Genomic DNA, 24,874 nt, shown 5'->3' with positions numbered 1-24,874 from the left:
TGAGTTGCCCTTCACCTCTCTTACCCCACACGTTCAGTCGGTCTGCTCACCTCCTCAATAGTTCTCAAGCATGCTCTCCACCCCCACTGAATCCACCTTGGTTCAGGCTCTCCTTATCTCTGACCTGAACTGCTGCCATTCTGATGGCCTATATCCTCCTCAAGGTCAGGGTGTTTCTCATCCAGCACCGTATCCCCATCAGAGGGTCACAGTCATTGCCAGCATTCACTAAGAAGCGGGAGAAAGTTCTGGAGCCAGAGCGGCCATGTACTCGCTGCATGTTCCCTGTGTCTCAGTTTTCTCATCTGTGACAATGGGTTGTCATGCAGACTGAATGAAGATATGTAAGCGCATAAGTAATGCACTTACAATGGTGCCTGACCTGTGCACAGTAAAGCGTTAGCTTTTATATTTCATAAATGTATGTGACTTGCTAAGAGTTAGTTTTTAGTTTACTGTTACTTTTTTTTTTGGCAAATGGAATCATATCAGCCGCCTATGTAAGATCATCCACTGGCTGCCCATCACTTACAAGACCAAGTCCATCCTTCTGAGCATGGAGAATAAAGCCCATCTTTCCTGTTCCATTTGCAGCTCCTGCGACAGGCATCCCCACCCCATAGCGCTCACTGCTTCACCATCACCCCAGCCTCTTCCTATCTAGGTCCGTGCCCATCTTCTTGTTTCTCGGCCATGGAACAAACTCCTCCCGAGCCTTCAACACCCAGCTCAAATGGCACTTGCTCTTCAATGTGACTCCCCTAGATAGAGCTGATGGTCTCTTTCCCCAAGCAGCTGCCCTCTGTCCACACCTCCAGTACAGTGTGTACATCCTGCATTGTACTATTCTTTGTTTATCTCTTTCTCCCTAAGTGGATCCTAGTGGAACATACATTGAGGAGAAGGTACCCTTTTGTCAGGCCAGGAGCTTTTCTGATATGGTTTTTGGTATAGAAACGTGATCATCCTAAACAGGCTGTATTGGCCTCATAATTATAGAAAGAAGAAATGCAGGAGGGAAGGAACAGGATGAATGACGTAACTAGATTTCTTATTTTCCTTTCTGGCCTTGACTCCAGTGGTCTGGAGAACAAGAGGAGATAGGAGGCAGATGTTTCCGGCAACCCAGGCACAGCTTCTGCTCCAGGCCTGCACGGCTCCCCCCGGGACTCACTGCTCTCTCCCCACCAATGCCTGTATATCCCACACACAGCCTAGCACCCACCTGAGAAAGCATCGCAATCCCTGGCCGGGGCTAGATGAGCTTCCAGAACATACATACGGAGTCCAGCCTTTAGAGCCTGGGTACTGAATAAATCTGAGTACCCCTGGTATTCCAAGGATAGGAATGAAATAACAGGACATCTGAAGTTCAAGACTCTCTTGATTTCTGTGGCACATCAGCTCATTCATTCGTACCGAGAAGTTCTGTATATACTGGAGCAGTAGAAACCCAGAGGCATCTGTACTCTGGGGTTTTATGATACTGATGCATGCTGTGAGCACTCCAATATCTGTGTGAATGGAGGAGAGAAGAGCACAGGAAAATGAAAGCATTCATATTGAACATTAGAGTGTATCGTGTCGTTTCACTCTCTCTTTTTTTTTTTTTCCTGCAGCAGCAATTTGCTTAATGATGTTTTGCTCCGATTAATATTAAAGTAAGTTTGTATTCCTCAAGCACACACTGACTGTTGTAGAAAGGCATCATCCGAGTGTGCCAGACCTGAGATTTGACACTTGGCACATATAGCCCCCAAATGGGTAATTACATTTAAAAAGTTCAGTGTTGACATATTCAAGGAGGTTCAGTATACGTCCAGGATACTTGTGTGTTGACTAACATCTGTCTGGCGTCTCTTTATTTATGAAGCACTTTCGCATAGAGTCTCTGCTTTAATAGGGCAACCCCCAGGGGCAGGTAGTGTGATTTCCATTTTACACGGAAGGATGCTAAGGCCGTGGTGGCTAGTGGTGCCGTGGAAAGAAGAGAGAGCACAATGGTTGGGGGAGGCATTGAACCCAAGTTTCTGGTCCCCAAGCCCATACACTTCCAACTACCCATCTTTATGGTACAGTTAGGTGCATTTCTCCATGTCAAGGCCATGTGTCAGGGGAACATTCTAGATCCTTTCTAATCTGAGGATACTGTCTATCCCATAGTGTCTCCACCCAGCCAGAGCATCTAAGACCCCCTCGAAAATGTGACTTTGTTATTTTCCCCCTACAACGTCCTACTCCACCTTTGATTAACAAATGGGAAAGTTTTATACTCTGTTCTTTTTCTCTTCTTAACTCTTAACTAGAGTCTTCTCTGTCAAGAAAAGTAAAAAAAAAAAAAAAAAGGTAGACAGTGATTAAAAAGTAAGAGAGACATAAATGCCAAAATTAAATTAATGCCCCACATTTTCGCTGGATATATGACCCGTTTTTTTCAAGAAGGTCTGTTTCATTTCAGAAAGACTTGTCTAAGAAAATGGAGAACAATGCCAAGTAAACCAGTAAATCATTTCTAATACTGCTTAATACTCTGCTATAAGGAAACAGAAAATGCAGAGTTCTATTCCTTAAGGCTAAGTAACATGATAGCCCATAACATGGAAATATGGTTTCCTGGGTGTATCATCACTTTAATATTGGCTATGTATTGGACGCTCCTATCTCAAGAAGCTCCAGGTGTTCTATCAACATTACTGTAGTAATTCTCACATTCCCCCTTCATGTTGATGACTGGGGCCCATTTTCTGGAAGAAGACAACGGCACCCAGAGAAGTTGAGTGGCCTCCCTGGAATCACACAGCAGGCCAAAGTCAGTGCCAGGATTAGAATTTAGATCTCCTCATACTAGATTTCCAACCAGCAGAGTGAAAATAGATATGCTAGCGTGTGGGTTACATAGGCAACAAACTCATGTGGGTGTTTTATGTGAGGAGGAATTAAGTGCTTGCTTCTTTTTCCCTCTTGGCTTCAGAGGTGGGAAGTGCATGCTAAACCCAACTATCAAGACAGTCAGTTGCAGACACCCAGAGGAAAGCTACCCGTGGGTTTCTGGGGCGGGATAGGAGGAAATCTTCTGCCTCTTCCAGAAGGAGACACGGGCACTGCCTCCTTTTATCTCTTCAGCCCTAAAGAGTATTTTATTGATTGTCGACCGCTGCTGAGAATCGAAGGAGACCTCTGAATACATTGCCATTTAGTTGTAAAGACCACCTGGAGGACAGGAGGAGCCTTTGTCCTTGGCTCTGAGGGAGAGGGGAGGGGGTGCAGGGAAGGAAGAGAGTCGGTACCACCAGTTTGTGTGGTGTCACCACGAAGGAAAGGGGGACCGGGATGCACAGCCCTTCCGCGGACACGGGAGAACCCGCCACACATCTGACCCACTCCATCTGTGACTTGGTTGGGAAGGCTGAGGCGGAACTGAGGTTGGAATCATTGGCTTCTAAGAACCATCCTTCCAGAATAGCGCCTGGTATTGCCCTCATGGCTTCCCTGGAGAGCCCTGGGGAGCCCTCATGACTTGTGGAGTATAACCCATAGAAACTCTAGGAGTTTTGGAATGTGACTGTGGCCACATGGCATTCTCTCCCCAAGCATCATTCGCATCTGTCACTGTAGGACAGAAAAAGGTATTTCTGGTCCGTTGAGGGAGAATCAATATAAAAGGAAGTTCTGTCCTTTGTCACATTTCCCCTCCTCCCTCCCCACGCATTCATGGCTACCATTAGACAGAGGGGAAGCCACCACACATGGCTATTACTATGTGTTAACTCATCCAGCTCTCAAAACACCCCCCTGAGGTAGGTTTTATTGTTACCCCCCATGTTACAAAAGAGGAAATGGAGGCCCAGAGAAGTTAAGTACTTGTTCTGGGTCATACAGTTGTAAATGATAAAGCCAGGATTCAGTCCTGGGCAGGCTAGCTCCAGAGTCTGTGTTTTAACTTACTGCCTGTCCTGCATTACCTGGCTCTGGGGTCTTTATACATCTGGCTCCCGACTCTGGGAAAGCAACTGCATTCTCACTATAATGTCATTTCTTCCAGTACACATAGAATAAAGTATCTGTGAGTCAACAGATTATCTTTAAGGACAAGAGGAATTTTCGACATGCAAGGGGCATTTAGTACCACTTTGCAGCTCTATGCTAACATTCAAAGGGTCTCCCCACGCTGGGATGGTGATCAGTTGGTGACCAGCCCCTTGGGTCTCTCCCACCATCAGACAGCATTGAGAATGCTGGCTCTGGCATGGTCAGCCTGAAACACAGTACAAAAGTCAAGGAACTATGGCCGCCTGGGTGACTCAGTCAGTTAAACGCCTATCTCTTGGTTTTAGCTCCGGTCATAATCTCAGGGTGGTGAGATCCAGCCCTGCGTCGGGCTCCGCACTCAGCGCAGAGTCTACTTGAGATTCTCTCTCTTTCTCCCTCTGCCCCTCCCCACCACTCGCTTGCATGCTCTCTCTCTCTCAAATAAATAAATCTTTCTTTAAAAAAAGTCAAGGAACTAGTTAAATTTTGGTGCTGTCTAATTTTCAGCTCCATCTGCAGGGCTTGGCCTGTCCTGGACATTTGGGGCATAGACTATATATAACCAATTATCTACCTTCAAAGTGGTTGTAGTCACCAGAAGGAACTGGCCCAACTTGCAGCCCACAGGACATGTATAAATCAATACAAATGCCTATAAATACAACAGAGTGAAAATAAATGATGATGGGTATAAATAAATAATGTTGAAGAGGACTTTAAGGGGTTGAGATAAGGTAGGATGGGATTCTGGGTGCATTGGGGAGAAGGCATGAGATTAATTAGGAGGTTTACGGGAGCAAGTTGCAAAGATAAAAAGGAGAGGAAGGTGCGGTACAGCGGCCATTTGAATGAAGGAGGGGTCCTTCATATCTGTGGCGTGGCGTGATGAACGAGCACCAGAGAAACTGAAGCAATCACCAGTGATTTGAGCAAGGCACTTAACCTCCCTGGGTCTCCATTCTTCCATCTGTCAATATAGAGAACTGGGTATTGAAATCAAGAGAACATAGTGAAACGTTTTGAGTTCTTTGGAAGTATTGCCATCATATATCCTCTGGGTTAAGGAGAATCTGTTATTTGGAGGAAATGACTGTGGCATATCACACCTGATTTGCCCCCAAGCACCAGTAACTCAGATGTCTTTGGGGGAAAGAAGCAACCAAAGCATCCGCATAGAAAAAAATAGTAGGAGTTCGGGGCCTGCAAATAACATACTTCTCTTTGCCATTGTATAAACAGCCTGGGCTCAGCCCAAACCAAGGCAGTATAAGCCCAGACCCAACTCTCAAATAACTGCCCACTCCTTGCTCTTTTGGTTGGCGTCAGTCAATCACAAGTAGAATCAGATGTTCTCTTGCCAACGTGACTGATATGTTTCCAGCGGAGCTATGTTTATGTCTTGATCTTGTTTGTGTGATGCTCTATGTTTTCTAACTCGAGTCTCCAGGAATTTTTCCCACGACTGTGCATCATTCCTTATCACCCATAACCAAATCCGGCAGCTTTAAATAGTGCTGTCATTTTCCTCAGTTCACTCGTTGTGATATAATCAGGTATAGATTTCTGACATTGAGCATCTAATGGGGTTTCAGATTCAGAAAGCAACAATGAAAGATTTTTCTTTTCCCCCCTGGGTATCTCTCAATTAGGAGACATGGAGTGAAATAGTCATGAGCGACAGGGCACTAGAACCCATGTCCATTTGCCCCGAGGAGCTGTGGGGTATGGAAGGACAGAGGGAAGGAGGAGTTGGAGAGAGCAGGCTGCATGTAGAGGGGGCGACCACCACTGAGCTCCAGGCCATTGGCGATTTAGGCCCAGAGTTTCCAGACCACCCCGTTTTGTGAAAGAAGCCAGAAATCTGGATTTTTATATGAAATCTCGCAATCCATGATAGTAACGAATATAGAATGGGCGAACACGGCAGGGTAAACAGGCAGGTGGTATGAGAGCTGTCTGTGGTAAGACAGCGGTGTGGTCCCTTTGATCTAAAGGGGCTCCAGCCAAGGCCAAAGAAGGGCGTGCACTTGCTCAAGACCACACAGCGACAGACAGAGGGGATCAATGAACTCCATTCTGCTCATTCCGTTTCACTTTCCTCCAGAAAACGTCTGGGGGCTTGGTGCCTCGGTTTCTATTCCTGGCCCCATCCTTTGGCTCCCGTGACTCTGGCCAGGCACACCCCTGGGCTGGGGACAGACCATGTCTCCCCACAGCATGATGGTACCTGAGCCCTGAGCTTGGTATCAGAAGACGTGCATTTGAGTCCCAGCTCTCCCACTTACTAGCTCTGCGACCTTGGACCCACATCTCTCAACTGCCCTGGGCTTTTGGTTTCTTCACTAGTAAAATGAAAATAATAACCTGCCTCACGGCACCGTTTTGAGGTTAACGTGAGAAATCTCACTGTGCGTCAGATCACCCTGCAAACAAAAAACCAAGGTGCCTGTTACATTAGCATCCTCATGAGAAAGACAGGAGTGTCAAAGAGGGGTGCTGTCGAACTCCAGCACTGCGGACACCAGGGGCTCTAAGGTGTCTCTGAGCCCACCATGCCATCCCCGGGAAGTGGGGGGGGGAGGGACACAGGGCAGTACATGAGGGACGCTGAGACCTGTTCCCTTTGCCCAGCACAAAGCCTCCATCAACCTAGGAAGTGACGTGGCCCCAGCTGTCCCTTTGTTTGGTCTGCTGAGATCAGGGCTGGCTAGGTGTTGGAGTGGCCCCTCTACACCTTGGGCCCCAGTGCCATTTAAACCAGTCACCCAGAACCCCAGAGGGCAGGGCCGTCTGGGGCCAGACCTGCACCCCCCACACCTACTCTGGCCTGCCCCACCCTGCCCAGGGGCCATCCTGACCGACCAGGTACAGTGAATCTGGTTTTGTCTTCATTTCCAGGGACGCAAACCTGGCTATTTCTCCTTCCTGGACCCATTTTCTCCAGGAGTCTGGCTCTTCATGCTTCTAGCCTATCTGGCCGTCAGCTGCGTCCTCTTCCTAGTGGCTCGGTAAGCTCCTTGCCCCTTGCCTGTCCTCGCACCGCCACCTGGCGTCCACCTCTGAGCACTGCATGGGAGGGGCGGCGAGTGGGAGGGGCGGCGAGTGGGAGGGGCGGGGTCAGAAGACCTTAGAGCCACGCTGGAGGGGTGGGAGAGGGACTTGGGACCTGATCTGCTCTCTGACCTGCTGTCCACCTGGCACTACCCATCCCCCCACCTATGCACACCTTCCTTAGCTTGCAGAGTGCAGACAAGCCAGCTTGTCTGAATTGTCTCCTGTACTCTTGCGTCTCCCCCCTCCCATTCCCCCAGCTCTAGGCCCCCTGTTTGTGTGGGGGCCTTGGGAGATAGAGGATGGGGGGGGGGGGGAAGGTGACAGGAAGATTACTCTGATTAAGCACTATGCGTTTGGCTGCCCTGGCGTCAGACCTTGCCAGGATCTGCCACAGAGTGCTGAATGACAAGAACCAGAGTGGGGGGACCGGAGGCCTCAGGGCATGGGCGAGGGAGAAGGTTTCCTCTGAAGAGGGCCTGGCCCTTCCCCAGCCCAGATCTGCCAGTGAAAATACAGCTGCCTTGTTGAATGAGAGCTGTGGAGGATGGCATACGACAGGAGGGCGGGATGGAGAGAGGCATCTGCAAGTAGTGTTGAGTTGCGACAACTGGTCCAGATCAGGGCTTGGGGACAGTTAGGCCCTCCGCTTCCCCTGGAAACAGAAACTGTCCCTGGGCCTACAGAAGAACCTGAGGGCGTCCCATGGCTGAGGCCTCCCATGAATGTGGACAGAGAGGGTTGTTGCTCTCCGAGGCTGGGCCATTGGATCAGCCTGGGCTTCGGGAGAGCCAGCTTACTACCCAGAAGCAGAACAAGCCCAGTGGCTCAGGGCTCACTCATTCGGAATCCCCGCTCTCTGCTCAGTGCTCAGCTGACCATAACGGAGGACCAGAAAGGGCTGTTACTCAGGAGCAGAGAACCACAGGATGAGCTTCAGGAATGCTAGTGGAGACTGTTCCAGCTGTCTTCGTAGTGGTCTCCTTTGCCTCGGGGCCACAGTGGCAGGACCAGATGATTCCAGTGTATGTCCCACCTCTGCGGGGCGAGGTCTTCCCCCCGAGCATGTCTGCTCAGCGGTTCAAAGAGAACATGTGCTCCCTCGAGTTAGAACACGGAACCCCAGGGAACCCCAGAGTGCCCAACCCCCAGGGCAGCTCCCAGCCTGCCCAGGGAGCATTGTCTCACCTGGTCTATGCCTCTTCCAGTAGAGATCAAAGCCAAGTTCAGGAAAGTCAGCCTGAGCCCATGAGATCCAGCCAAACGGCCGAAGGCCTGGCTTACAAGCTGATGGTCTTCAAAAGGCTGCTATGTGTTTCTCTCGGGTGCCACCTACCCCCCTCGGGCCTGGAGGTATTGCCACGGTCAAGTATCTGTTGTCAGTGACAATGGGCGAGACGTGGCAGGAGGCTGGCGTGCTGGATGACTCGTCCCCTCTCCACTTCACCATGCTGTCTGCGGCTGCACTCGGGAAGCTGTGTGCTGAGCCCTGGCTCCGGGCTCTGGAATGCACTCTGGCGCCCTTTGACTGGGCCCCCGTGTGCAGCTAGCCCAGCTCTCAGGGGACCTCGGGGGCCCTGGAAGTGGTCGGAGGGCTTCGTTACTAGATACACAGACACACAAGCCTGCTTTACCAGGCCTGCCACAGCCTGAGGCTTTTCAACCAGCCCCGGGGGCTTAAACAGCCCCTCTTCCCTACCCTGCACACACACATGCACACACATGCACACGCAAACTGCCCCCAGGATCCAGCATTAACAAAAGGATTATCAAAAAAAATACCCCCATATATATCTATATCTATGTTATATCTCATATATATATATATAATGCATGAACCTAGGCTAATTTACCTACCTTAGGTAGGTACTAGTTTTCAAACAGGGTTGCATGGGGCATGAAGGCTCCTGGGAGGTGCCAGAGACTTTGGAGGGCTGGCGAAGAGGCTGGGCTCTGAGGCCTCAACTCCTCTTCATGCAGACCAGCTCCACTTTTATCTCTTGACGTATTGTACTTCTGGGTGAGATTTTGGAGGGGGAAAGCTATTTGGAAACCACTAATCTAAGGCAGCCATTCCCAAGCCGGCTGATGTCAGAGTCACACAGGGAGTCTTTAAAAATGTGAATTCCCAGCTCCGATCCTCTCAGCACCTCTACTCACAGGGAATGTGTATCTCTGAAGCCCACTTCCAATAGCCTGTGGGCATGGAAACCACTGAGGACAAGCCAGCTCCGTAGGCCACGGGGAGAAGGAGCACATCTCGGGACACGGGCCAACGATGACACACTGGCGTCCTATTCAGGATCTAGAGGGGCGGTGGCCATGTGGGTGAGGCATGGCAGAACAACAAGCAGGCTAGGCCGAGGGGAGGGACGGGAAGGCCGGTGATGAGAACAGCACCCGGGGAGCCCGTGAGCGCACAGTGCCTGCCCTGCTCGGCACACACCCATATGCATCCGTCTCGGCAGAGCCGGGAGGCTTTGCGTGGGAGACGGGCCGGGGCCACGGATCCGAGGATGGAAGGCGTGTGTCTGGTGGGCAGGAAGAAAGGGCCTTCTGGACATCGGAGAGGGTGGCGGGAGGGAGGGGCAGGGAGCTTAGAGCAGCCCTTCTCGATCCTGGGTGCCCATCACACTCACCCGCGGAGCCTTATGAAAGCACGGTTGCCCAGGCCCCAGCTGGACAGATGAAATCAGAACCTCTGGGAGTGGCATCTCGTCATCGGTGTTTCTGTGAAAGCTCCCAGGTGAGTCTGACACAGAACAGGGCTGAGACCCACAGCCCGAGGGACTGTCTAGGTCAGGGTTGCTCAGTGTGGACCAGGGGTGTCAACGTGACCCAAGAGCCTACAGATTCTTAGTCAGCACCCAGAATCCCTGAATCGGAATCTTCAGGCGTTGAGCCCATCAGTCTATGTTTTAACAAACCTTCTTGGTGATTCTGATGTAGGCTCTCGTCTGAGAACCACTGTTCTAGGCTGACGGTTTTCACACTGGCTCTGTGGGGCCCTCGGGTCCCTCCGTGACCAGTTTAGGGGGCTGGGGGTGGCAGAACACGCCACTTCCCAGCCATCCCCTCCTGCCACGCCCAGCTTCTTCTAGTCAGGGCCCTGCACTTTTATCTGTTTTGTGTTTGGAGTTCCACATCATGGTTTATTTAAAAGAAATAAAAATGTTTTTTTAATCAAAGAAAAGCAGTACAAACACAGCCAACGTAGTCCAAGCCCCTCGGTTTTTGGTTGGGAAGATCCCGGTCCAGCCAAAGCCACAGGCCAGGGACTGAAGTACAGAGGTGAGGCCAGAAAGGAGAGCCCCTCCCACTGTCCCCAGCACGTTCCGTCACACCCACCCTCCCTGGCACTGGTCTGTGCTCCTTTTCTCCCACAGGTTGACCCCCTACGAGTGGTACAGCCCCCACCCATGTGCCCAGGGCCAGTGCAACCTCCTGGTGAATCAGTACTCCCTCGGCAACAGCCTCTGGTTTCCCGTTGGGGGCTTCATGCAGCAGGGCTCCACCATCGCTCCCCGAGCCTTATCCACCCGCTGTGTCAGTGGCGTCTGGTAAGATCCGGGGCAGAGGAGGGGCCAGGCCCAGTGCGGGTGGGGAGGGACCCCAAGGGGGTCCTCAGGTAAGCCCTGCTCTAGCTGTGGGTAGGCAGGAAGCTCACAGAGAAGTCTCCCTTCCAAAACGGACTAGCAGGGAACTGGGCTGCATTCCGCCAGCTCCACAAGGCTTGGGAGCACTGTCTTGGGAGCCCTGGCTTGGGCACACTTTGTACCATCTTTTCCTCTTCCCCTTTCCCTCTGCCTCGGAGGTCTGGAGACAGAGGGGAGGGAGCCAGGGCAGGAAGGGGATGCAGAAAACAGCCTTGCAGGCACACAACGAAGCCATTATAACTTCCTGACCTGAAAATGACCTGAGGTTGAGCGGCTGGGTCTGTCAAGGCCTATGCAGATTTATGCAAATCGGAGTGTTCCGCAGGAAGTGCCTGCTGGAAGAATGGAAACCCAGCTGCAGTCACATCTGGTCCCCTCTGCCAGCTTTCTTGAACTCTGTCCCTCTGGGCCTGGCTCTGGGGCCTTGCCGAACCTGTCCAGCTCAGCAGGTGTGGGCAAAGGCAGACTCTTGTGGCCCAGAGTTGGACAGGAGCTCCGGAGCCGTCCACATGGGCAGTCAGCCAGCCTCCGGCTGCAGCTCCCTTCTCCTCTTGGCTCACCCAGGGCAAAAAGAATACGGTTGAACGATTCGATGTGTGGGAAAGCAATCTGAAAACTCGAAAGTGCTACATAAATATGTGGACTCATCATTGCCGTTAGACCATTATGGGGAGAAATGAAACCCACACACACATACACGTGTTGTATATGGATGTAGCAGAGGCGAAGCTTGCAGAATCCCAGCTCCCCAGCCTCGCTTAAAAACCCACTGTGGGTTTGGCTGTCCCAGCCTTTAGGACTTACAGCCTTGGTTCTCTCCCCTCTTCTCAGCCTGTGTAAGCCAAAGGAGAAAGGAGAAGTGGTGTTTCCACCTTGGGCACCAGTGTCTGGACAGTTACCAGAGGGACACTGGACTGGGACTGATGGGAAGGTAAAAATGCAGCTGGGACAGTGACCCCCTACCCAGCTGGGGTTTTTGTTTTCTCTGATAAATGATAAATACAGTAGGATTTAAGACTTCTGGGCGAGGTGCTCACCCATTACCAGATAGTGCCCAGAAATTACCACGTAGATCAATGGGAAGGACTGGGTTTTAATGTTCCTCAGAAAAAGGGACGGTCTTGGCAGGGAAAATCACAGAGTTCCCTCAAAATCCTGGAGATCTGGACAGAAGCCATACAGACGAGCAGAAGTCGGCCACAGACTCTGATCTCTTTCTACCTGGGGATTTTCCTTCCAGAGGGTGGTGTTTCTATGCATTGCATGGAGGGCCCCATTGTCTGTTTCATCCACCTGTCAGCTCCCCAACCCCCAGGAATTCCCTCCTCCACAGGAATGTCTGCCTGAGAGCCAGGGAGGGCCACCTGTCCTGCAGGCTGCTCCGCCTTGGCCCACTGGCTCAGCAGTACTTTAAATAGCTGTCCTGGGGGGGCTCCCTTATGTGTGTGGGAGGGGGGCCCTTGAGTTGTTAGGGAGCCCCTCTGCCTCTCGGAGTTCTCCATTATCAAATCAAAGCCTCCGTTTGGTCAGCTCCCTGAAGGAGTGGGAGATCCGAAGAGAGGGCCATGGCGGCCTGCCTTAGATTCCTCTCCCAGAGCAAATGACGGAAAATGCCATGTTGCCAACATGAATGGCAGCCTTTCAGACTGGAGCAGGGCTCCACTGACCCCTCGGGAAAGAGGGTGTGATTCGCTTTCTCAGCAGAGACGATAGGCTTGCCCTGAGCTACTTGGCTCTCTGAGCCGTTCCTTTGTGACCAGTGGTAGAAAGCACCACACGGCCACCCAGGGTGGGACAGAGGCCGGGCCTCCACACCCAGGGCTCGTGAACCCACGGCACTAGCCAGGGTAGCTAAGCCGCTTTAGAATCCTGGCCTCAGCGTGGAGATGGCTCACCTTGCCTCCCTGGCCCCTACTGGATGGTCACGAGAAAGAACTTCCAGCAGAGTGTATGAGCTGAAGCAGGAGCAGGGAAAGCAGGTCTTAAGGACGGAAGGACACCTGGCACTTACAGGTCCCAAATAGGGAAGGTGGCCAGATGCTTTTCATCCCATATTCAGTGGGAGGGTCTATCTCTCCATTTCTCTATATCTCACATTCATCTGGTCCTTTACAGAGTATTAGTCACCAGTGACATACTATCTCATTTGATCTCACAATTCTCTGAAGACAGGCAGAGCAGACATTATGATCCCCGAGCAGACGAGCTCGGAGGAGGTATGTGGCTTTTCCCCCAAGGTCTCACAGGTGGAGTGCAACAAGGCCAGAAGTAAAACCAGGTCACCTCCCTGGTGGTCTGGCATATGGAGGTACCCATTGAGTTGGTAGATGGCCCTGTCACTTCCCACCTGGGAGGCAGCCCACCGGAGTCCTTGGACACAGTGGTAAAGGAGACAATGGGACTTCCTGCTCTGAAAAATCCCCTGGAAGCTGCCGGCCTCTGAATCTTGTGGCGAATGCTATGCTTTAGTTGACAATGTCTTCATAATGCGGAATGCCTCATTAATTCAGACACCACTGATTCAGAATTTGTGATTATCCAACCTCAATTATGCTTGGATATGTCTTTGAACCCCTATAAACAAATGGACTGGGATACAGATCCACACTGCTGACCAGATGGTAGAAGGATTATTTAACCTACTTAAGTGAACAAACTAGTTGTAATGGCTTTAAGCATGGATACTCCCTGAGTTGCAAAATTATTCTCATTTTAAATGAGTTCGCACCACCCAATAAAATACTCTCCTATTTTGAAATAGCTTGCCCATTGCAAGAGTAGTTTCTTTTTTTTTTTTTTTTTGCTTTTTTTAGATTTTATTTATTTATTTGAGGGAGAGAGAGAGAGAGAATGCACGCATGAGCAGGGGGGAGGGGCAGAGGGAGAAGCAGGCTCCCCACTGAGCAGGGAGCCTAGTGCAGAACTGGATCCCAGGACCCTGAGATCATGACCTGAGCCGAAGGCAGATGCTTAACAGACTGAGCCACCCAGGTGCCCACAAGAGTAGTTTCTAATTCCAACTTCTCAGCAGTTCAAAGGTGCTTGTCACCAGTTAATCTTAAAGAGTTTCTTGTTGGTAAAACTGGATTTAAAATATGGATTTATCTGTGTGTTACTTGGCAAGTTCCTTTGCTTCTCTGAGCCTCCATTTCCTCGTCAGCAAAATTGGGATAAGAATTTTACCTCCCTTAGTTGTAGGGAGTACGTGAGATGGTGTGTGTGGTTCATGGCAGGTGCTCAGTACATGACGATGCACATCTGATGGTTGGCAGCATCATGAGAAGACAGGGGCAGCCACCCAGCCCCAGCTCTAAACAGAGCCCTCAGAGCTGTCACCCTTATCTCATTCACTAGCTCATTCCTTATGGTCTCCGAGATGGTCTCATGTGCATGGGCATACCTCTTTTGAATAGCAACCCAATAATCACCTCTTTTAAGAAATGAGAAAAAAAATTAATGGTCTTCTTTCAAGCAAGCCTCACACACTCTGTTTATTTCTGTTGACATCATATGCCCTGCCTCCTCTCTCTTCCCCCATGGAGCTGGGAGCTCCTTCCTAAGAGGGATACCTGGTCTCTCCTGTGTCGCTGCAGGACTGGGGATAGGGGCTAAAACTCCTGGGGGTACCGCGGCAATGATGATTTCCTGGTCTTTTCCTACCTAGGTGGGCATTCACGCTGATCATCATCTCATCCTACACGGCCAACCTGGCAGCCTTCTTGACTGTGCAGCGCATGGATGTGCCCATTGAGTCAGTGGATGACCTGGCTGACCAGACCGCCATTGAGTATGGCACAATTCACGGAGGCTCCAGCATGACCTTCTTCCAAGTAAACCATTGGGCTGCTCACCAACATGGGGAATTGGGCAGAATAAAGTTGAGATGTTTGTCCTCTAAAGATAAAAACATCAATCTTCATCCCATTATCTCTTTTGAACATCTAGCTTGGAGGTTCACTTGGGGCTCATTTATCCCCTGCTCTACAAAGTACCCTGGAGTTAATAGGTATCTAACCAACCTACTACCCAAGACGTGCATTTTCACATGAAACAAGTCCAAGGCCTTCAGTTTTCTGTTTTCCATACAAGCCTCAGTGCCTGTTGGCACCACAACGACTGAAGGCATCATGCAGAACCACAGGTGTGGATAGACACACACACCTCCCCTCTCCCCGCAGCAACCCCCCCCCCCCCCCCCCCCCCCCCCCCCCCGCCGGCCGAATGCTCTCAGTCTTCTTATTGTTTGTAAAAATAGAGACCGGGGCTGGATCTGGGATTGATAAGTTGGTTTAGGGTCCACAGAAAACAGCTGGCGCTCCTCCTTCAGATGGTGTCTCTTAGAACCCCCTTGGAGTTCGCTGCCTCCAACCTAAAGGACAGCGAAGGACACAACCAGAATTTCCATTCTTCATTCTGTCAGAAGCCGGAGGTTGGCAGTGGAAGACTTCTCTAGGGTAGATGGGGCAAAACCGATTATCAAACCACTAGGCAGAGTTTACAGTGCCTTAGGGCCCTGTTCTTTCCTTGCCTTTCTGTGAAAGATATCAAAGGCACAGCCCCCTCCTCCTGCCATGATACAGTGGCCATTGAGAGACGGAAGGGAAAAGGCTATATTGAAAATAATGAGGGGATTGAGTAACAAAAGGGCCAGGATTTTCAGGTCCACTTTGATTCCCTCCCTTTTAATGCCAACATTTCCCTTCTCTTGTTCTAACCCTGCTTCCTTGCGTTCTTTTCCCAGAATTCCCGCTATCAGACCTACCAACGCATGTGGAATTACATGTATTCTAAGCAGCCTAGTGTGTTTGTGAAGAGCACCGAGGAGGGAATCGCCAGGGTGTTGAATTCCAACTACGCCTTCCTTCTGGAATCCACCATGAATGAGTACTACCGGCAGCGAAACTGCAACCTCACTCAGATTGGGGGCCTGCTGGACACCAAGGGCTATGGGATTGGCATGCCAGTCGGTATGCAGGAGAGGGACAGCCCCTTTGGGTAGCACCATCCAGGCAGGGTCAGAGTAGCTAGGACCACTGAATGCAGCACTGAATTCGACAACCCTGTTCTAGAACCAGTTAACAGTGACTTTAGGTGGGCATTCTCCAGGTTAAAAAACAAAAACCAAAAAACAAGCAAATCCACATACTTCTACTGATCAGCGATCCCATTCTCAATCTTTAATTATGGAAGGGTGACTTGATTAGTTATTAACTGATTAATTACTCAAGGGCATCTTGATGCCCTTGGTGGATTCTCCAGGGCTTTTGTTCTCCCCTCTTCTGCTTCCTGCCCTTTGGCCCTTTCTCTGTTGATGGACCTCTCTACTAGCAGTGGGAAGGAGACGGAAGAGATGGTCAAACTTAACTAATTTTGCTATTAGTGTCCCTAGTGAAAGGCTTATTACAAAAGGAGACTGACATGATGAGATAAAGTGGTTTTCAGATCATTTGTGGGTCTCACGGACCCATCTACTCCAAATCAGCGTAGGTCATTGAGAAGAAGGAGTAGAACTCAGTATTCACCTGGCTGTGTACCTTCCTGGCTGTTATAGCATGGTAAGGATGTTTGGCTTCCAGAAAGGTCTCCCAGCTGTGCTTTCTAAAGGATATTCACACTTTGGGTCTTCCCCAAAAGGAAGGTGAGGGGAAGCATATTGAACTGCTTTTTGGATTGGCGAGGGAATCTGAAAATATTCCCTGGGTGTTTGGCCACATACACACTTCCCCCACCCACCGTGGAGAGCCACATTGTATAGGGCTGTCCTCACTCAACACTGTTCTTCTACAAGGTTATCCTGTACAAGGCAGCGGGGGGGGGGGGGGGGGGGGGGGGAGCAGCAACTGAGGCCATCAGACCATGTGGGGAAAGCATGTACATCTTTGCTGTTATCTAACACACTCCTTCTCTTGATCTTTACCTAACTCAGAACTCTGTTGGATTCACTATACCTGTGTTGTGTGAAAAGCATGGGTTTGGAGTCAGGCAGACCTGGGAATGCACCTGGTTCCAGGCTGTGGGACCTCAGATCATTTAAGCTCTCTCTGAGTCTCAGTTGTTCCATCTGTAAAATTAGGTTTCTAATACCTGCCTCATGGGGTAATTAAGGGGTAAACCTAATAATCCAGTCACGTGCCTTACCACAGCATCTCCCACTTAGCCTGCTTGTGGGGAACATGAGTGCCCTCCCCATCTTCTCCCTGATCCCCTCTGTTATCTGATAAAAGCAGATGACTTCTTTTTTTTTTTTTTTTTTTTTAAGATTTTATTTATTTATTAACAGAGAGAGACACAGCGAGAGAGGGAACACAAGCAGGGGGAGTGGGAGAGGGAGAAGCAGGCTTCCTGCTGAGCAGAGAGCCCGATGCGGGACTCGATCCCAGGACCCTGGAATCATGACCTGAGCTGAAGGCAGACGCTTAACCAACTGAGCCACCCAGGCGCCCCCAAGCAGATGACTTCTTAAAGATGGGTGGGAAGCCAAGCCAACGAGCATAGGCAATGATACAGTTCCTTCTTGAGCTCAATGAATCCTGACACTAGCAGTTCTATAAACCAGAGCCCTCACTCCGGGCACCTGTAAACCCACATACTCTCTTCTTACCATATTTCATTGATATTTGTTAATATACAGATTATGGGCCTCTTTGAGAAATTTATTGGCTTCTATTTTGTTTCAAGATGGTGGAGTGAACCACAAATAAACTTTTAAGATGCACCTTGATCAGGATCCAGCAATTTAAGAAATTTAATTGAAATCTCAAATGCTTCAAAAGTTTTCATGGAACAAACCTGTAGAGAGTTGACACAAAGCAGACCAATTCTAGAAATTTTTATCAATAACGAAGGGAAAAGGGAAGGAAATACATTTTTTCTGTATCTGGCATGATGCTGTTTTTCACATGTCAGTCCACCTGCGAGGTAGATGTGGTCCTTCTCACCCTAGAGGAGAGCACTGAGATTCAGAGGGGACAACTTACTTGTCCAAGGTCACACAGTAAGTAGAGGAGCTGGGTATGAGCCTAGACTGCCTGTCTCCAGATTCAGTGCTTCACTTTCCAGACCATGTTGCCAGAGGGTCCCACCGGTTCAACAAGACAGAATAGGTGGGAAAGTGAGCTGTGGGCTTGTCCAGGTTCTCAGCTCAGGCTGGGAAGAGCATCACACAATCCATTGATGAGACAGAATTTATATCCAGCTGAGGTTACATTCAGGAAAGACGACAGCATGTGTGTCATTTTTAAGTGGGGGGTGGGGGGGGTGGGAGGGGATAAGGACATAACCAGAGAATAAGTAATGTGCTTGGAGCCAAGAAAATTAAGAGAAACAGAACAAGGAATGAGATGGGAAATGAGTCAAGTGGTTTAGGGGCAAAGCAGGCAAACATGGAGTAAATCGAATAATCTTTTCAGGGGGCCCCTGAGGTGCTGTTGAGGTTGGGTTGAAAATGTCTTGAAAACTGCTTGAAATGCCTGGCTGGGCTGGACAGTTGTCTGTAAACCTGCAATGTTCTTTAGTCTCCCCACCTAGCAACATCTGTAAGTTCAAGTAGCCGTCTACCGCACATGTGTGTTGAGTACCTATATACATGAGGCACTCTTGATGTTGGCCCACGTTGCTTGCATAGACACATTCTACGCCGCAGCCTTGGGGGTGTGCATGCCCAGGCGTAGTTGTATCTCCAGTAGGGAAGCTTTCCTCTGTGGAGTCATGGGCTGTCAGAGTCCAAAGAGATCTTGGAGTTGATCTAGTCCCTGGCCTGTCAAAGTGCAGTCTATGGCTGAGCGGCAGGCCATCCCCTTGGAGCTTGTTAGAAATGCACAATCAGAGGGCGCCTGGGTGACTTAGTCGGTTAAGCATCTGTCTTCGGCTCTGGGGTCCCGGGATCAATCCCTGCATCGGGCTCCCTGCTTAGCAGAGAGTCTGCTTCTGCCTCTGCCCCTCACCCCACTCATGCTCTCTCTCTTTCTCTCACTCATTCTTTCAAATAAATAAGTAAAATATTAAAAAAGAAAGAAAGAAATGAACCATCTCAGGCCCCATCCCAGACCCATGGAATCAGAGTGCAGGTCAACCAGATCCCCAGGTCATTCCCGTGCATGTTAAAATTTGAGATCTATTTGTTCCAAGCTTCTGCCTGAACCCTTCGCCGTAGCCTTTTCCCCTGAGGCATCTGTCCACATCAGGCCTTCACAGAGCTTGAGCAAGAAAACTGAGCAGCTTAGTTGGTTTCCAGCCTCTTGGCAGCTTTTTCTTTATGATCTCTGGCCTCAGCCCGTGCTGAGGCATTGAGCTTTCCATGGTTTCATTTAAGCCTATTTTTGTGATTAAACCTAAATTCCAGAACCAAAGCTCCTTGACCATATTCCATTAGAAAAATTAAAAAAGAACTGCCCTGAACAGAAGCCTTCTGTTTGAGGAGGGAGGGAGGGAGGAGCGGTGTGCACAGGGTGATGGATGGGGACGGGGGGCCGTCGACGACACTCAGCAAGCAGGTGGGAAGGTTGGAACTGCCCGTGACTGGCTTCTGTGCACAGATGGTGGAGAGGTGGCTTCCGTCACTCTCTGGGGTGGCTCTTCTCTCACTGGGGGTGCTCTGGGTAAACAGTTGTTCAGGTGTAATGTAGCAAGAGTTACAAGTGCCTGGGAAATGAATTTAGATCAAGTAGAAGACAGACCGCTGACCGAGTGAGAGGTGTCACAGGTTCCCCACCTTGGCCTCTCAGAGGCAGATGGGAAGCCTCATGACCAGCTTCCCAAGTGTCCGTGGGCAGGTCGGTTAACCTCAGTTGAAAGTGGTGGCGAAGTGGGGCTCCACGGGTGCCTGGAAGGTCAAGCTGTCACTTGAGCGTCACTGGGTTCTCGGCGGGGGGCTGAACATGGCGTCAGTGGAGAGAGAAGGCAAGTAGAAAGGTCCGAGTGCCCTGCATACAGTCAGAACTCCCTCTCTCCATGGAGGGTCCTCAGAACCAGCCAGGCGGAGAGCTGTGCTCCTGTAGGGACCCCTGCCACGTCTGTCCCTCTCCTCCTGAGGTGAAGTGGGCAGAGTGGCCAGGAGGTGTGCCGGGGAAAGGAGTGGAGTGACACATAACAGGGCACTTACACCCTGTGTTCTGGGCTCTCCTGTGACCCCATAGGTTCGGTTTTCCGGGATGAGTTTGACCTGGCCATTCTCCAGCTGCAGGAGAACAACCGCCTAGAAATTCTCAAGCGCAAATGGTGGGAAGGCGGCAAGTGCCCCAAGGAGGAAGATCACAGAGCCAAAGGTAAGGGGGTTCCGGGGCGTCCCCCTCCTGCTCTAGAGGACAGCAGCTTGTTTCTGGTGTCCAGAGTCCAGATGATGATCGCTAGAACACACCGAGAGCAAGCCTTGGAAGAAACTTAGGGCTGGGCAGGGCTGGGCTGAGGGCTGGGCTGAGGAGGCTCCCCCAGAGAGGCCATCCCTGCCCTCATCCGTCTCTCCCATCACCTGAGCTCTGCTTTGGTTTTCTTGTCAGGCCTCATCACTCCCTGATACTATATGTTCTATTCATTTATTTGTCTACTTTCCATTTCTTCTACCAGAATATGTTTCATGAGGGCAGGACTTAACCTTCTTCACAGGACTATCCACAGGGCCTGGCATATGGATATTTTATTGAATGAATGAATGAATGAATGAATGAATGAATGAATGAATGAGTGAGTAAACGAATGAAGTTTAAATCACGCTGGATAGAAAGCAGTCACTGACTGATAATACATGGTTGTGGAGTGTCCAGGGTCCCTGAGCACCCAGGATTTTTTGTAGGGGGTTTGCCCAGGATAGTCCCGGGCTACATCTGTTGTCGATCAGTTAATGCCTATTAGTTATTTTTAGAACGCTCTTTAAGTCTCATAATGTCCTGGTTTGGACAATAAATCATATGATCACCCTAGTCATCTATTGCAGCCTTGCTAAAATACGTAACAAATTTACCTATATACGCTATCCCCTAGGAAGGCAGCTGAGGAGTGAAATGAATAATACCATGTGCTTCCCTCTCTGCTCAGCGTGAATGATTATCCATGATGAGACAGTGAATGAGTGACTTTGTATTTCCAAGGGTCTCTATGGGGGTCTCTGTCTTGCAAGGAGAGGTCTCGGAAATATGGACCTATGGGTAATTTAGTGGCCTTTTGTAATTTAGAGGAAATGCTGCCCCTTCCCACACAGGAACCCATGGAGGCCACACATGTCTTGGCTCTCCACTCCCCAAAGATCAAGTGTGGAGGAGACTAACTCTGTTCAGGAAAAAAAGAAAGAAAGAAATGAGGGTATCAGAAAAATTTGTGGATTTGGTTGAATGAAGTAGATGTTGAAGATGCTCAGGACCTGAGCAGGTAGGGAGGGTCGGAGGGGGTATTGCAGACAATGAGCCCCTCCAGGAAGATGCGGCAGAAATTCGTGCTGTGGGCCGGGGCTCTATGTGGTGCAGGTGGAGCAGAGTGAGATTCCTGTGGGGAGAATTGAGCTGTACAGAGGGTTTGTACTGGGAAGGTGTGGGGAGTGAAATGCTCCTGCACCACCCCCTCCCCACAAAAAGACCTATGGCTTGAAAACAATCTAAATCTGACTGGGCCTGGACTAGTCAAAATAAAGTGAGATTATTGATAAGGTAACTTAGGCTAATGTTGTTCTGTGATAACAATGAACTTCAGAGCAGTGGGATAGCACACCATCTTACCAAGCAGGTGGAGAGAACCAGTGGTGGGTTTTGATCTGGAGCAGTCTGAAGTAGAAACAGAGAGGTGGATCTGGGCCCCAGAGCAGAAGGCCCTTGAGTCCTTCCCCTGACTGATGAGTGAAATAGGAGAAATGTCCAGGTATCTCCCTTCCTAGAAGCCTTTGGTCCCCCTCCACCCCCATTCCCCCAGTGGGTTGGGTGCCTTCTGTGACTTTGGACAGAGCACTCAACACACCACATTGCAGCTCCTGGTCTCCTCTGCTTGGCAGACGGCACCGTAGCCGTGGACCCAGTCTCATTTGTTTCTATGTCCCTAGCCTCCCCTACAGAGCCTGGCACATAGTAGGGACCCAGCAAATATTTGTGGGATGTGTGACTACAGCTACTGGCTGGTAGTTGTCAAAAGCTACCAATGGCTGTGTTCTCCTGGGTCACATTAGCAAAGGGACCGATGAAACGGATTCGGCGACCTTCCTGCGCAACCTTCACTCCGAGCTCTCCACTCAGTCAAGTCGTTCCTGCCTCTGAGCAGCTGACCCAACGGGTGTGGTGACACAGAGACACTGTTGATGAGGGAGGCTGAAACACAGAGGGAGGGGGCCAGGAGCCAGGGCTCAGAGCGGTGCAGGGACCCCCCCAGACTCCTGCGTTGTCTCCCCCACCCCAGCTGGCAGCCAGCTCTGCCAGCTCCAGATCTCCCGCCCCTCCTGTTCCCACCAGCTGTGGGTTCCCCAGCTTTCCCTGCTTTTGTCAACCGGATGCCTGTTTGAGCTCTTGGAGCATATTTCCCCTTGACGCTCACCGCTGAGTTGCTCCCATGTCTCCAGTTTCCCCCTTTCATCCCTGATCCCGAAAACTGGCTGCAGGTCCTTCTCTTTTGTGCACGTATGTCTTTGCTTGTGTTTATTTATGCATCCTGCTAATCCTAGAGAGAAAAGTTGGAGGGCAGCAGAATTGGCAAATACGATGATCTGGGTGCCTTACCGTGGTCACTCACGGCCCCCCATCTGGATCAACTCTCTGCTACTCACGGTGTCACCCGAAGTCCAATGGACTTCCCCCAACCCTCCTCCCACCCTCCAAGAAGGGAGCTCATCAGACTTTTACTCTCCTACCTGTTTGTTCTATCATCAGCCACTAGGATAGCTCTCTTCCCTCGGGCAGTTTCGATAGGGTTCAGGATCATGGGCCTTAGTTCAAATGGACCCCACCCCATAAATGGCCTTGTTACAGACACTAAAAAACATCTTTGAGCCTCAGTTTCCTTCTCTAAGAAATAGAGATGATGATTAATAATTATGTCAGCTGCCAGGGCTATTGTGAAGATCAAATGACATAAATCATGTTAAATAAACCCTCTGCAAAAGTGCCTGGCACAAAGGAAGTGAGAACTAATTTTATTCCCAAATCTAGGCTTCGAGGAGCAATTAAGGCACAGTAAGAGGTCCGAACAGTGTCCACAACCACAAGTATGCTCACTCATCACATGCTACTTGAGACTAGATAGCTCTTCTAAAATCCACACTGATGACATCTATTTTGCATCTGTTGACATTTGTCCCCCATGGACTATAAAAAACTCAAATGCGGGGACTGTGTCTTATTTATTTTTGTATCTTGATGACTAGCATTATCATGTGACATCTGTGTCTGATGTAAGGATGAATAGTGAATGAATGAAAGAAAGAAAGAAAGAAAGAAAGAAAGAAAGAAAGAAAGAAAGAAAGAGAAAAGAAAGAAAGAGAAAAGAAAGAAAGAAAGAAAGAAAGAAAGAAAGAAAGAAAGAAAGAAAGAAAGAAAGAAAGAAAGAAAGAAAAGAAAGAAAGAGAGAAAGAAAGAAAAAAGAGGGCGCCTGGGTGGCTCAGTCGGTTAAGCGACTGCCTTCGGCTCAGGTCATGATCCTGGAGTCCCGGGATCGGGTCCCGCATCGGGCTCCCTGCTCAGCAGGGAGTCTGCTTCTCCCTCTGACCCTCCCCCCTCTCATGTGCTCTCTCTCTCAAATAAATAAATAAAATCTTTAAAAAAAAAAAAAGAAAGAAAGAAAGAGAAAGAAAGAAAGAGAAAAGAAAGAAAGAAAGAAGGAAAGAAAGAAAGAAAGAAGGAAAGAAAGAAGGAAGGAAGGAAGGAAGGAAGGAAGGAAGGAAGGAAGGAAGGAAGGAAGAAAGAAAGAAAGAAAGAGAAGAAAGAAAGAAAGAAAGAAAGAAAGAAAGAAAGAAAGAAAGAAAGAAAGAAAGAAGAAAAGAAAGAAAGAAAGAAGGAAGGAAGAAAGAAAGAAAGAAGAAAGAAGAAAGAAAGAAAGAAGAAAGAAAGGAAGAAAGGAAGGAAGGAAGGAAGGAAGGAAGAAAGGAAGGAAGGAAGGAAGGAAGGAAGGAAGGAAGGAAGGAAGAAAGAAAGAAAGAAAGAAAGAAAGAAAGAAAGAAAGAAAGAAAGAAAGAAAGAAAGAAAGGAAGAAAGAAAGAAAGAAAGAAAGAAGAAAGAAAGAAAGAATGGAGTGGGCAGTCATCTCAAGAACCTCCAGACTGGTCCCACTTCCTATGTCTGTTGCCTCCCAAACAGGAACCCTGACACCCCAGCTGGTGGCATAGAAAGTGTTCACATAGCCCCATTGCATCCAACATACATTGTAAACCAGTGCCTGTCAGGCCCTGTGCTAGGCTCTGAGATTACAAAAAGGACCAGGACATGGCCCCATCCTCAAGACGCTTAGAACCTAGAGAGAGGCACAAATCATCACTAATACTGCTTGCACTGTAGGAATGCTTTACGAGAACCATAAAGAAAGTGTTTATGAAGCCCAGGGGAGGAAGGGATTAATTCTGAGCAGTGGTCAGGGAAGACTTTAGGGACATTTGACCTGAACCTTGAAGCATTTATCAGGAGTCCCTGCTTTAGGAATGTTGTAGAGCAAAGCTGTTGCATTCAGAAATTGGTTTGAATAAGTAGGACAAGGTTGGAGTTGAGAGCCTTGAAAACTAGGAGGAGGCATTTGGACTGCAAACCGGCCTATTCTAAGCTTTTCTGTGGAAGGAATTAATAGCAGCAGACACTAAGCCTATACTCTTCGGGGCCGGGGAACATCGTCTAAAACAGCCCACCGTGCTTGGAATGTCCTTGGTCTTCTGTTTCATCCTAAAAACACATGAATTTTGCAACTTATGACATAACTAGGCATGTTTATTTAATGTAAAAATGCTTTTTCCACCTCAACTCTAAGTAAAATTAGTGTCCCAGGGAGATGCTCCATAAATATCCCAGAGCATTGTCTATGTCTCGGCACCCTGGACTGAGTTGGAGAGTGTTGGCTCCAGACTTCAGAGGTGCTGGGCTAAGACGGGGCATGATGAAAGCAGGTGCTGGGATGGAATTCTGAGCTGTCACTGGCATTCATGGTGTCAAGGGACAGTCCTTGCCTCGGGAGGAACACAGAATCAAATT

General features: G+C 49.6%; 1 protein-coding gene across 7 annotated transcripts in view; it reads left to right on the top strand.

Annotated features, from left to right (window-relative positions):
• GRIK4 (glutamate ionotropic receptor kainate type subunit 4) overlaps positions 1-24,874 on the top strand; it is a 424,832-nt gene that overhangs the window by 385,783 nt on the left and 14,175 nt on the right. For all 7 annotated transcript variants that reach the window (XM_064577326.1, XM_064577324.1, XM_064577328.1 and 4 more), the window contains 5 exons: positions 6,928-7,037; positions 10,467-10,640; positions 14,401-14,566; positions 15,478-15,703; positions 19,871-19,999. In XM_064577326.1, the coding sequence (XP_064433396.1) occupies positions 6,928-7,037; positions 10,467-10,640; positions 14,401-14,566; positions 15,478-15,703; positions 19,871-19,999 (805 nt within the window). The remainder of the gene's footprint in view (positions 1-6,927; positions 7,038-10,466; positions 10,641-14,400; positions 14,567-15,477; positions 15,704-19,870; positions 20,000-24,874) is intronic.

The sequence above is a fragment of the Mirounga angustirostris genome, unplaced genomic scaffold (genome assembly GCF_029215605.1).
Source record: "Mirounga angustirostris isolate CCGP_5_RB_7025 unplaced genomic scaffold, mMirAng1.0.hap1 SCAF_13, whole genome shotgun sequence".
NCBI classification, from domain to species: Eukaryota; Metazoa; Chordata; class Mammalia; order Carnivora; family Phocidae; genus Mirounga; species Mirounga angustirostris.
The sequence above is the reverse complement of the archived record's forward strand: the minus strand, read 5'-3'. Positions and strand labels throughout refer to the sequence as shown.